The following is a 12,649-nucleotide window of genomic DNA, read 5'->3' on the forward strand; positions in this document are numbered from 1 at the left end:
AAAACACTTGCTCCCTTACTGGTCCAAGTAGAATAGGGCTGTGATGGATTTGAGAGTACGGATTTTGATGGAGCATGGAGAATTACAATGCTTAGGAGAGAGTTAGGTTAGTCTGGGCTGACCAAAGCTTTCCTCTCTACCTGTCTGAACCACTGTGCCGTCATCGACACGCCCCCGAGTGGAATCTGAGCAGTCTGTGTGAAGAGAGAGGGGCTTTACATTACTGATCCACTGCAGAGTAAAGTGCAGCTTTACTCTGAATGCTCTGAGTCAGCGCTTCCACTGGGAACAAGTCTTATCCCCAGAATATACTTGTATACATACAGAAAAATACGCGTGGGCATGTCTGTTGTGTTCTTACTTATAATGGTGACAACATCAATAAAAAATGGAGACTGAATTCCAGCAACAGCAAGTTAGCTAATGATGATATATGTGTTAGAATATATATTATGTAATATATAGTATAAACAATATAATATATAACTATATTCTCTAATAGAATATATGTGAGATTTGTGGTCCACATATATTCCATATATGTGAAATAAAAACGTAGATCCATTAACATGGAAATCATGTTTCTAATAAGCAAGTAGCCAAACAGTGTGCCAACTTTATAGAATATGTCACCCATTTACACTGGTACCTAGAGAACTGTGTGTCAAAATGCTCGAAGGGATTGTCCTCAGGTGGTGAATTTGGGGAGATTTTGAACTTCATGGTTTTGGTTCAGAAACTGTCATTGATTTTCATTTTCAATTGTGGTAAGCACGTCATAAGGCTCACCCTTGTGGCTATTTAAAGTGTACAGATCAGTGGCATTAGGTGCCTTGGCAATGTTGTGTGGCCATCATTGCTACCCTTTCCAGAATGTTCCTGTCATCCCAGACCAAAGCTCTGGACCCGCTGAGCAGTGGTCTCTGAGCCCTCACTCTCCTCCCTAGCTCCTGGTCGCCTGCCTTCTACTCACTGTCTTACTGGATGAGCCTCTTCTGGGTACCCCATATGGATGAAATTGTGTGAGACTTTTCCTTGTGGGAATGTTCATCTGTGTGCCTGTCTGTATTTTTTTTTTAAGTGGAAGAAAGGAGAGCTTGGAAAAGGGCTGTGGTCTTTGCCTCTCGTGGTTGCTTCAGGCTGGGCCGCAGAGGTCTCAACCACCCTTCCTGCCTGGGGGACTGGTCTGAGCTGTGCACCTGTGGTTTGGCTGGGAGCCAGGGTTGAGAAGCATCGTGAACACAGTGGCTTTGCTTCACTGCTTGCTGGCCTCTTGGGGCTCCCATCTGTGTGTGTGTGTGTGTGTTTGTGTGTGTGTGTGTGTGTGTGTGTGTGTCGGGGGGGAGAGGACTTGGGAGGGTGAGCCTGTGGTTCCCTGAGCCCCTCTTGCTCCCAGAGCAGTTGCCTTGTGGATAAGGGGGGCTGAGATCAGCTTCCCGGAAGATGGAGGACAAGTCTCCACTTCTCCTTTACACGCATTCTCTGTGTTCCACACCACAGCTGGAGTCAGCCCATGATGGCGGCTATGGATGTGGCTGGCAACTGCTTCCTCTAGAGTGTGGCCCAAGGCCCGGGGAGGATTTCAGCCAGTAGGTCCATGAGGCCCTGGGTATTCTGGGGGAGAAGGGCACTGGCCTCAGATAATACTCCCTATAGGGCTTTATATTCCCCATATAGAGACAATGGGACAAGGATGGCTATTTGTATAGGGTGGAGGGCAGAGGGCCTGTGGTCGAGTGGGAGAGACACATCAGAGAAGGAAGGTCAGGAACCCATGGGACCCAGAGCTGGGAGCCAGAGCATGTGGCTCTCTCCAGAGTCTGGAATTATGCCCTGGTTATTTGAGCCCCCTCAGGCCTGCCCAGGTGTCCAGCTTGCTAGCGAGGGTGTGGGCTGGGAGGCATCTGCCTAGAAGGTCTTTGTCCTTTTCACTCGTGGGCAGTGGACAGTGAGTGCAGTGTTGAGATTGCACAAGCAGCCTCTGACGAAGTTGGGTTTGTCACTGCAGAGCCAGACAGCTTTGAATGTGGTATTGTGGAGAACTTGCTCCAGCCCCCTGAGAATGTTCTGGAAAGCCCCTGATGGGCCATTCCCTCCTGTCACCCTGATGGGGATCTGAAATCTGCTGTGTGAAGGTGATTTTCCCACAGGCATTGTGCGGGTATGGCCAGGCAATGGGAGGGTGGGTGTAGGGTGCCCCCAAGATGGCTCTCCCAGGAGGACCAGGTCTACCCCAAAGCTGCCCTTGCTTCTCCCTTCCTCTCTGCTTCTTGTGTCCGGGAAACTTGCCCATCTCTGGGGATGGAGTGTGCCGGTCCTCCTGGCTTTGGGGTTTCCAGTCCTGTCCCCCTGTAGCAAGTAGGGCAGACCTCAGGATCTCTGCACACGGGGCTCGGAGCCTCAGCCTTCAGCACCAAAAAAGGAAGTGCTGGGGTCCCCCTCAGGAAGAGGATGTGAGATCAGAGATGAATCTCCTAGAGACCAGTGACTTGGAAACCCCGCAGTAAACAGGAAGTGTGGCCATCACAGCAACCTGCGCTTGTAGGAAATGGGGGCCTGGAGGCAGACCCTCCTCACCTGCCAGGGCCAGCAGGGCGGAGGGAACCCTCTGCAGTGACCTGCGTCTATGCCCTCCCTGAGGGAGGGCCCTGCGTAAATCCTGTAATTACTGGACAGGAAGAAGGCCTCCTTGGCAATTCCCCAAAAGCTACTCTAGAAAACAGCCCTTGGCAGGTGAGCATCTGGCTCAGCCCTGAAGCTGCCACTTGGGACAACAGAATCCCGCATCCGAGGGACTGGGTTCGAGTCCCAGCTCCGTACTACATTCCAGCTTCCCGCTAAGGCGCACTCCGAGAGGGAGCAGTGCTGGCTCCCTGCCAGCCACACGTTAGACCCAAACTGAGTTCTGGGCTCCCCATTTCAACCTGGCCCAGCTGGCATTTGACCAGTGAACAAGTGGGTGGAAGTTTCTCTGTTTCGCTGTTTCTCTTTCTCTGCTTTTCAAATGAAAATAGACAACATAGCTGCAGATCAGGGACTATTCTGTTGTATTTGCTTGAAAGTACTGAGGCCACCAGGGCTGCGCTCTCCCCTTGGGCCAAACCAGCTCCACACAATTTCTCACTTGGGTGAATCTGAGGCTGTTTCGCCCTCTCCGATTTGTGGTGACGGAGGCATTGCCCAGGGAGACAGAACCCGACACTCTGGATGAAACCCTGAATTCCACACATGCACGCGCACACACACACACACCCGGCAGGCAACCCATACATACCCCTCCCACTCACGTATGTAGACACACACCGAACACTCCCACACACTCTGAGCATGCACACACTCACCTCACCCTTACTCTACACACACTGCCTGCCCCGCCCCCCATGTATACACACTACACCACACCCACTATACACACACACACACAACCATTCACTGTGCCTGCACGTTCACACCCACACATATGCAGCTGTCCGGCCTCAAGTTTTCACTTCCCTTATGCCTTTTCCTTTGCTCCATGCAACACGCCCTGTTCTCTGCTTAGAGGCCAGCCCTGAGGCCAAAAGGCCATGTGGCCAGGGGGCATCTTGTCAGTGGGGAGCTGCTCTCCAGGCCTGCGGTTGCCTGAGGTGTCCCAGGGGAGATGGCCCAAGGACTTCCTGGAATCTTCTGGGGAATCCAGAGCCTTGGTGAACCTGGGAAAGGCCCAGAGCCTTGCAGACCACCCCTCCACACCTTGCCAGGGGTGCCTGGAGTGTGGGAGGCATGGAGGCATTTCCCAAGGTTCTGGTGGTGACGGTTTATGGTCCCGTGAGGAAGAGGAGTGGCTCGTTTTCTACACCTGCAGGTGCTCTGGCTTCCCTGCTGGGTCTCCTGACCCAGTCCCACTGGGTCTGCTTGCCCCATAGCTTGTCCCAGGCTTATCCCTTATTCTCTTTACTCTCTTCTCCATCCTATCCCATGCTCAATCCCCAGTCCGGCCCTCAGCCAGGTTTGGCAGAGGGAGCCCACAGGACACCATGTGGCATGTGTCCTGAGACAGGTTTCTAACTTCTGGGACCTTCTATATGTTCAAGCTGTGCAATGCTGAAAGCAGGACACCCCAGGGAGCGCCTCGTGGAAAGTGGGATAAGTCAGCGGCACCCACCACCATTTCAGACCCGGTCCTGGAGCTGCTGGATTGGAAACAGGGCGTAGACGGGAATCTGTATTTGAAACAAAAGCTTTTTTGAGAGGCCGGGAGGGGAAGAGCAATACTGAGTAAGAATAAACTCTCTTGCCTGTCGGTTCATTCCCCGAATGCTTGCAGCTCCTCTTGGCTGGGCTGCGGCTGCCCTGAGCTGAATCCATGAGCCAGGAACTCCACCCTGAAGTCCAGGATAGGGGTGCAGGGACCTGGTCAGTTGCTTGAGCCATCACTGCTGCCTCCCAGGGGTAAACATTAACAGAAAGCTGGAATCAAGAGTCAGAACTAGGATTGAAACTCAGATCCTGTGATGGGGTCCCATGCCCACCGTACTACATGGTTTGTGAAGACCTCTATGGGTCTGCGCCCTTTTCCAACTGCTTCCAAAGGTGCTGTCCCTTTTCAGGCAATTTCTTTTTACCCCATCCCCCAGCCCCGTCCCTTCCCTGATGTGTTTAAAAATTCTTTTGAGGGGAGAGGTGCTGAATGTTTTGCTCTCAATTCCAAGTGAAGCTGGGAAAGTGGAGTGCCCCTCCCTGTGGACACGTGACCTTGGTGCTAGCGCCTCTCCCAGGCAGAGCAGTGTAGCTGGCTGAGCCACGGCAGATGTGGTGCAGAGGGGTGGCAGGGTCTGGACCTTGCTTCTGGGAGAGGGGTTGGGGAAGGATCTGCAGGGAGAGCAGGTCCCATAGAGGACACAGCCAGGCCCTGAGGTGGCCTCCTACTGAATTAAGCACCAGTGCCGGAGGCAACACGTGTCTTAGTTCCTCCTAAAGCAGCCTGAGTTTTGCCCATGGGCAAAGGTTTGAGAACCACGTAGAGTCTCTTGTCTTCTCTAGATGAGATCTTGGCAAAGCCCCAGCCAGCAGCTCAAGACTCCTTCCTCGGGTGGCACAATGGGGTTGGGCTTTCCTGTTTGCCATCTACTCTTCTTCCTGCTCCCCGTGTGCAGGGGGCTGAGAAGCAGGGGGCTCAGCCCCATTTGCTCTATTGCTACCTGGCTAACACAGCAGGTTCCCCAGAGCCCCCCCCCCCGCCAGGAGGCCAGGACAAGATAGTCCTTCACACTGTGGGGTGAAAGAACTTTTTCATCAGATCTCAGTTGTCCTCAGAGGGAAGGATAGGGCTCAGAGAAGAGGTGGGGATAGGCCCCAAAAGAGGAAGCTGCGGGTCTCCAGGGAGTGCTTTCTTTGCAGCAGGCCTGAGATCTGGCTCTCCCGGCTCCCTGCATCCTTACTGGGAGCTGCACTTGGCTAGGGAGGGCCTAGCTCCTGCTGGCCCACCAGGAAGGCGAGCTGGGAAATGAGAAACAAGATCACCACCACCACCACCACCAAAGTCACTCTGGACTTTCCTGATAGGGCCACGCCTGTCCCTTCTGCATTTGCCCTGTCGCCTTGGGGATTTTCTGAGATGTGGAAAAGCAGCCAGGCTGGGAAGAGCCAACATTTGTGTTCTCTGGGCCTCTGGACGGTAGGGGGTGAGGGCATCAGCGTTTGGAGGAACCAAGAACTGAGAACAGGGGATTCTGTTGTGTTTGCAGAGTGCTGGCTGCCTTTCCCTGTCTCAGAACTCTGTGGACATGTGGCATTTGCTGCCCTACAGGAAGCTGAGCCTGTGAATTGCAGGGGCCTGGACAGCTGCTTGCTTGTTCTTAGGGAAGCTGGAAACACCTGTGAGTTGGGGCTGAGCCAAGGGAGAGGAAAGGGGGCTTTGTGTAGCTGCCTTAGGGCTGGCCTGGAGCTGGGGCAGAGTGGGTAGGTACCTGACCCCCGCAGCCTGGCTCTGCACACCTACACAAGCAGAGGACACCTGCCTAGGGGGTAGGTGGGGCGAGGTGACAGAGCCAGTAGGTGCTTCAACCCCAGGGGAGGCACAGTGCAGTGCCACTTGCTCTGTTGCAGGTTCTGAGTGTTGCCAGCTCACAAAGGCCTGACCCACCTACCCTCAGGTGGCCACAGTGTGGTAGGCTAAGACAGTTCTGGTCTGCAGCTGAACCCAGGCCCCCTGCTCCTTCCCCTGCCTGGCCCCACTTCCCTCACCCCCTGGCAGCCTCTTTTGCAGACACTTCCTCAGGAAACCACGTGCACAAGTGCCTCCTCAGCCTGTGCTTGGAGGGTCCCCTGACTCAAGCATTATGACCTTCCCCATAATGCTGAGCAACCCAGTCCCTCCCTTAAAGGCTTCATGGTGACATAGGACCTCTGCAGGACCCAGAGGCACAGACTGGGGAACTGGAGACACACTGGAGGAGGCTACAGGAAGGTAGTGAGTGCTGGGAGGTAGGAGTAGGGTCTGAGAGCTTAGAGCCTGGCCCCTGGCATTGCTCAGGGACAGCAGGAGAGTTCAGCGGGAAGCCAGTCTGGGTCTGAGGAGGGGCAAGGACTCACCCACAGAGCATGGGAAGTTCCCCAAGGCTGGGACATGGCTACATGTGGCTGCCGAGGAATCTTCAAGGCATTCTCTTGTATCTTGGGAAAGGTCATGTCTCAGAGCTTCTCTGGAGCAGGCAGGAATTTGTACATGAGTCTCCGCATGGGACATGTTCAATTCCATTGGCCAACTGCATGGCATCACTGGGAGTTTAATAGAACATTCTGCCAAAACATGAAGCCAGCACTGGAAGGGTGGTGGTCCCGTGGGAGTCCAACATGAGTTCAGCTTGTCTAGCACCTGGGAAGCTCATGTCCCAAGTAGGCAACCCCTGCAAAACTCAGTGGCAATTACAGCAGATAGCCAATAGGCACTTTGCTTTCCTGAGTGGCTTTTCTAAAGGAAGTACTGGGGTCAGATTCCTAAGGCTGACAGCATTTAGCCCAGGAGTTTAGACATACTGTTGTGGGGAACAAGAAGATCTTGCCAGACACGTCTAGGGTTTATTAAGCAGTCTTTATTAACCAGTGTTAACAGGGCCCACTAGAAATTAGCAAATGACAGATTCATATGGCAATCCAGTCTGAATTGAAACCCCAAGAACAAATGGTCACTACCCTGAAATCCGTCTATTAAACTGAAGACCTATGTCCCTGCTTCCCCAGCAATATAAGTTATCCTGAGACATCTAAGGAACAACCTGGTCACACTTACAAAGCTGCAAACATCCACCTTTCCCTGGATTCTCTGCTCACGTTCCGTTACTGCTAGGCCTCACCTCTCCTGGAACTCCAGATAGTACACATGTTAGAAATACAAAGCATCTTAGCATTAATAGCTTCACTGTCCCACCCAAGCAGTGAACAGAGGGTGAGGAATACAGACACACGGGGGCCATTGTCAGGGGTTACCTGTCCTTGGAGTCTGCCTGCAGGAAGTCAGAGAGCAATCAGGTGCTGGCGAGGCCAAGAGTCGGCCCGTGGGAAGTGGGGCTTATAAATTATTCCTTTACAGGGTATTTTGGAACCCAGGAAGGCTGCATACGTTCTAGATAATAGCAGGGGAGGCAGAAACATTGTAGCCAGTCAGCTGAGCGAATCTCTGTCTGCAAGGCTGTGGATATTGGCAGGTACCGCCAGAGGAAGTCTCCAATTGAGACCGCATTCCAGCCCCATAAACTGTCTTCCTCTGGCCCTTCCTTCCATGAGGAACAATACACTGTTTAAGGAATATCAGACCTAATTCTAAGCTTCCGGCCCTTTGTTGCTGCTGCTCAGTGTTTGTCTGAATGTCTATGTAAATTTAGCTTGGGGTTTTCAGCTGGGTTGGGCCAGTGGCTTGTGGCCCTGTTGGGAAGTTGGTGAAGAGAAATGCACGTATCGAGCTAGATAAAGGAGGGGCAGGGTCCTTGAAGGGCCTGTCATTTCAGTTCTACCGTGTGGTGGGCTGGGCAAGTATTTTCTGAAGTCTCCTTTCCCCATAAATGCAAAACTTAAGAAGAAAGCTAGGGGCTGGCACAGTGTTGGCTGTATCACATACGGGCACCTTCATATCCCAGCTGTTCTACTTTCAGTCCAGCCATCTGCTTGTGACCTGGGAAAAGCAGTTAGAGGATGGCCCAAATCTTTGGGGCCCCGCACCCATGCGGGATGCCCAGAAGTAGCTCCTGGCTCCTGGCTCCTGGCTCCTGGCTTCGGATCTGCTCTGCTCCAGCTGTTAATGGCCATTTGGGGAGTGAACCAGCAGACTGAAGACCCCTCTGTCTCTCCTTTTCCTGTAGAATACACCTTTCAAATAAGAATAAATGAATCTTAAATGAAAAAGAAGAAATGTGGGAGGAAATTGGGCCAGGGATGGATATGGGGCCCTTGAGTTTGTAGGCTGGATTCATAGCTGTAGCCTTGGTAATATCAACCAACAGGTGGAAAGTGATAGGGCCCTAGAGAACCCTGCTATCTGGGGACATTAGACTTCCTGTTTGTATCCATATGGTAAGTAAAAGAAGCCATGAGGGAGGTTGAGCATTTTTTTCGATGATTTATTAACGATCTATATTCCTTTTTCCACACACTGTATGCATTTCGCCTATTTTAAAATATAACTGTAGGATTGCTCTTATTTATTTATTAGTTAAAACCTTCATATATGAAGGGCATTTGCCTTTTATCGTATGTTATGTTTGAAACTTAGGATAGCATGTTTCAACAGAGTTCCTTTCATTCAATCATTTACATACACCTACAAGCTTACTTCCAATAGTTCTTTTTTTTTTAAAAAAAGATTTATTTATTTTATTGGAAAGGCAGATGTACAGAGAGGAGGAGAGACAGAGAGGAAGATCTCCTGTCTGATGATTCACTCCCCAAGTGGCTGCAACAGCCGATGCTGTGCCGATCCGAAGCCGGGAGCCAGGAGCCAGGAGCCAGGAGCCTCTTTCTGGGTTTCCCACGCGGGTGCAGGGTCCCAAGGCTTTGGGCCATCCTCAACTGCTTTTCCCAGGCCATAAGCAGGGAGCTGGATGGGAAGTGGAGCTGCCAGGATTAGAACCAGTGCCCATATAGTGATCCGAAGCCAGGAGCCAGGAACCTCTTTCTGGATCTCCCACATGGGTGCAGGGTCCCAAGGCTTTGGGCCATCCTCTACTGCTTTCCCAGGCCACAAGCAGGGAGCTAGATGGGAAGTGGGGCTACCAGGATTAGAACCGGCACCCATATATCCCATATATCCCAGCGTGTGCAAGGCAAGGACCTTAACCATCACACCATCGCACCAGGCCCACTTCCAAAAGTTCTTAGGCAAATTGAATGGAATGATTTGTTTATTCTGGAGCAGCCATTTTTGAAATCCTTGAGTAGTGTTTTTTCTCACCACATTTGTCTGTAAACTTTTGGAAGACGTCCTCCTATCTAAGCACCACAGTTCTCACCTGGGGGTGGTGTGTCCCAGGGACACTTGGCATATCAGGAGATGGTTGTGCTCCTCCTGACTCGGGCATCATGTAGGTGGAAGCCAGGGATGCAGCCAGCCAACTCCAACCCCTAAGACAGACTGCAGCAAGGAGTGGTGCAGCTTGAGAAGCGCTGTGATGTGTATACACCTTGTGAGCACAGAGCAGCTTACAGATGTGTGCGTGTGTGTTCAGCAGAACTGGACGCCTAGTTCTGTAACCTGTGTTTTTGGAAAGTAGTGCTGTGTTCCCAGGCCAGCCCATTGCCTTTCACAGAATCCTGTTTTCCTGGAAGTCAGAGTAAATGCTGTGACCCATTGCACCCAGCTCTACGCGCGGTGTTTGAAGTACACGCAATGTGCATAGAACGAAAGAAGCTGTACAGAGTGCTAACCTTTTTGTGTGTCTCAAAATCATCTTATTCATTCTGTGTCTCCAACAGTCTATATTTGGGTTTCTGCGGTGACCTGCATCTTCAGGATGTGGCCCTAGTGAGAGGGTCTCTGTTCTGAGCTGGGAGGGTACCACGGGGAGGGGCTCACTGGTCATTCTTGGGACCTGCTTGAGCGCTCATGTTCTCTGTGCTGGCGTCTGGTCTCACCTGTCCGAGTCTCGTCCGTTCCCCTTGGGCTCTTTCCTGTGCAGAAACAGCAGCCCAGTGTCACTGTGGGGCAGCCAGGCGTGTGGGTCGGGGGGCAGGAATGGAGAGCCCCATTTTGTGTGCTCCCCTCATTCACTCAGGTTGTGCAGGTTCACCAGAACACACCTGTCTCTAACCTCTGTCTTGTCTTTTCCTCTGCAGGCCTCCTTCTGATGAAAAGAGCAAGCAGGAATGGACTATACTCCCCAAACCTCCCTCGTCCCATGTGGACAAGATAAATACATTTCCAAGTAAGATTTTTGCTGTTGCGTTGGGTTCCCAGGGGTCAGTCCCAGGTGGGGAATCTTCATTGTGGGTGGAAAAAGCCACCACTGGAGGTGAGTCTCCTGGGTACATCAGAGAGCTGAGGCGCTTTGTATGTGAGAAGGAATGAATCAACAGCTGGGTTTGGACTAGAGAGCACATCAGTGTGGCCACTGCTATGGGTAAAACTCAGGGCTCCTAGAGAGGGACATGACAGGGGACTCAAAAACTTTTGGGGGTAAGGTTCAAAGAGGTAGAGCCTTAGAAGGCTTCCAGGAGGAGGAGTTAGGTAGCAGCTGCTGGCTATGGTCTGAGTGTGTCCCTCCTCCCATCGCCAAAGTTCTTGTTTGGAAACCTGACTCCCACGGTGGTAGTCTTTTTTTTTTTTTTTAATTAAGATTTGTTATTATTTGTATTGGAAAGGCAGATTTACAGAGAAAAGGAGAGACAGAGAGGAAATCTTCCATCTGCTGGTTCATGCCCCAAGTGGCTGCAATGGCCAGAGCTGAGCCGATCCGAAGCCAGGAAGCAGGAGCTTCTTCCAGGTCTCCCACACGGGTGCAGGGGCCCGAGGCAGGGTCCCAAAAGCATCCTCCACTGCTTTCCCAGGCCACAGGCAGGGAGCTGGAGGGGAAGTGGAGCAGCTGGGATACAAACCAGTGCCCATATATGATCCCAGACCATGTAAGGCGAGGACTTTGCTACCGAGCCATGGTGCCAGGCCTCACATATTGGCTTTTTTGATTTTAATGAAATGTGTTTTTGAGAAAAAAAATTTATTTGAAAAACAAAGTGAAAGAGAGAAGGGACAGACATAATATCTTTTATCTGCTGGTTTACTCCCCAAATAAATGGACTGATCTAGGCTAAAGCGTGGTGGTGCCTGGAACTCCATCTGGGTCTCCGCTGTGGATGACAGGGACCCAAGCACCCTGGCCCTCTTCCTCCGCCTCCCCAGGCACAGCAGTAGGGGCGTACCAGGCAGCAGAATGTAGCCCCTGTTAGATGTTTACTTTCTCTGAGACCGAAGTGTTTTGAGTCAGACCCAGTTGGTCATACAGAGACAGGCTGCAAAGTGAGCCTGCGATATTCTTAGCTCTTCACAGAATGATTCCCCCAGCACTTCCCCTACTGACTAGCAAGTTGAAATCCTGGCCGTGGATCTGTATATTCCAAAGAATCAAAGGCTTTTGTGCTAAGGTATTTGGAGTCACGCTGCCCACTAATTCCTTTTGGTTTGCTTGCCATGACTCCAGTTTGTCTAGGATTTACTTGTCAGGAATTTCTTGGACTGTCTAGCAGCTTTTGACTTTTGGCATCATCCAAAATACCTCCATGAAGTGGCTGGGTTTACAAGGGCAAAGTCTGTCGCTTCCTGCCTGAGAACAGGCCAATGCTCGCAGCAGCCTGTGCAACCACTCTGTTAGTCTGTGTTCTGTTACTATAGTAAAAGACCCGGATGTATTTACAGAGGAAAGAGGTGCCAGAGCTCGCAAGTGCTGAGGTTTGAGAGTGTGGTGCCGACAGCAGCTCGGCTGTGGTGGGGAGCTGCTGGTGGGCAGTATTGGACTGTTAAGGGACACATGTCAGAGGGAGTGGTCACGCGGCCTACTTGCCTTCCTGAGGGCTAACCTGGGGTCCCACAGTGTCATCTTAATCCCTTCTAAGATCGGTGCACCTGCAGACCAAGGGGAACATCTTAAACCTACCTCCTAGAGACGCTCGCATTGAGGACCCCGCCTCCAAGGCACGGACAAAGTCATACGAACAGGCACACCCTGCAGCGAGAGAGCACACATGCCGCTCTAACCTTGACTCACGTGCTCTCAAGTCCAGCGAGGGATTTTCCTGACCCCAAACAGCGTGTGTGTGCTCTCCTTTCTGGCCACATCCTATTGAGCTGTGCTCCCTCTCGGGGCAGCTGTGTGGAAACCAACATATGCCAGATTATACCATTGGATACAACTTGAGATGTGGTGTTTCTGAAGTTGTTTTGGAGTGCTTTTTATATTTTTAAAAATATTTACTTATTTTTATCGGAAAGGCAGATTTACAAAGAAGAAACAGAGAGAAAGAGCTTCCATATGCTGGTTCACTCCCCAAGTGGCCGCGATGGCTGGAGTTGAGCCAATCTGAAGCCAGGAGCTTCTTCTGGGTCTCCTACACGGGTGCAGGGTCTCAAGGTTTTGGGCCGTCCTGGACTGCTTTCCCAGGCCACAAGCAGGGAGCTGGATGGGAAACG

General features: G+C 51.7%; 2 protein-coding genes across 6 annotated transcripts in view; both read left to right on the forward strand.

The window, feature by feature from the left end:
- Window positions 1-12,649, forward strand: part of LOC101535390 (cystatin-9-like) — a 269,014-nt gene that overhangs the window by 38,806 nt on the left and 217,559 nt on the right. The gene's annotated exons all lie outside the window — the stretch shown is intronic.
- The window catches only part of RASSF2 (Ras association domain family member 2), a 31,854-nt gene that overhangs the window by 5,225 nt on the left and 13,980 nt on the right, over window positions 1-12,649 (forward strand). For 3 of the 5 annotated variants that reach the window (XM_004593339.2, XM_058679497.1, XM_058679499.1), the window contains one exon: window positions 10,306-10,394. In XM_004593339.2, the coding sequence (XP_004593396.2) occupies window positions 10,336-10,394 (59 nt within the window). In that variant the 5' untranslated portion in view covers window positions 10,306-10,335. Of the gene's footprint in view, window positions 1-2,220; window positions 2,734-6,270; window positions 6,449-10,305; window positions 10,395-12,649 lie in introns of those variants that run through there. The other 2 variants (XM_058679501.1, XM_058679498.1) reach the window with 2 other exon arrangements.

This window comes from Ochotona princeps, chromosome 22 (assembly GCF_030435755.1).
Source record: "Ochotona princeps isolate mOchPri1 chromosome 22, mOchPri1.hap1, whole genome shotgun sequence".
NCBI lineage: Eukaryota > Metazoa > Chordata > Mammalia > Lagomorpha > Ochotonidae > Ochotona > Ochotona princeps.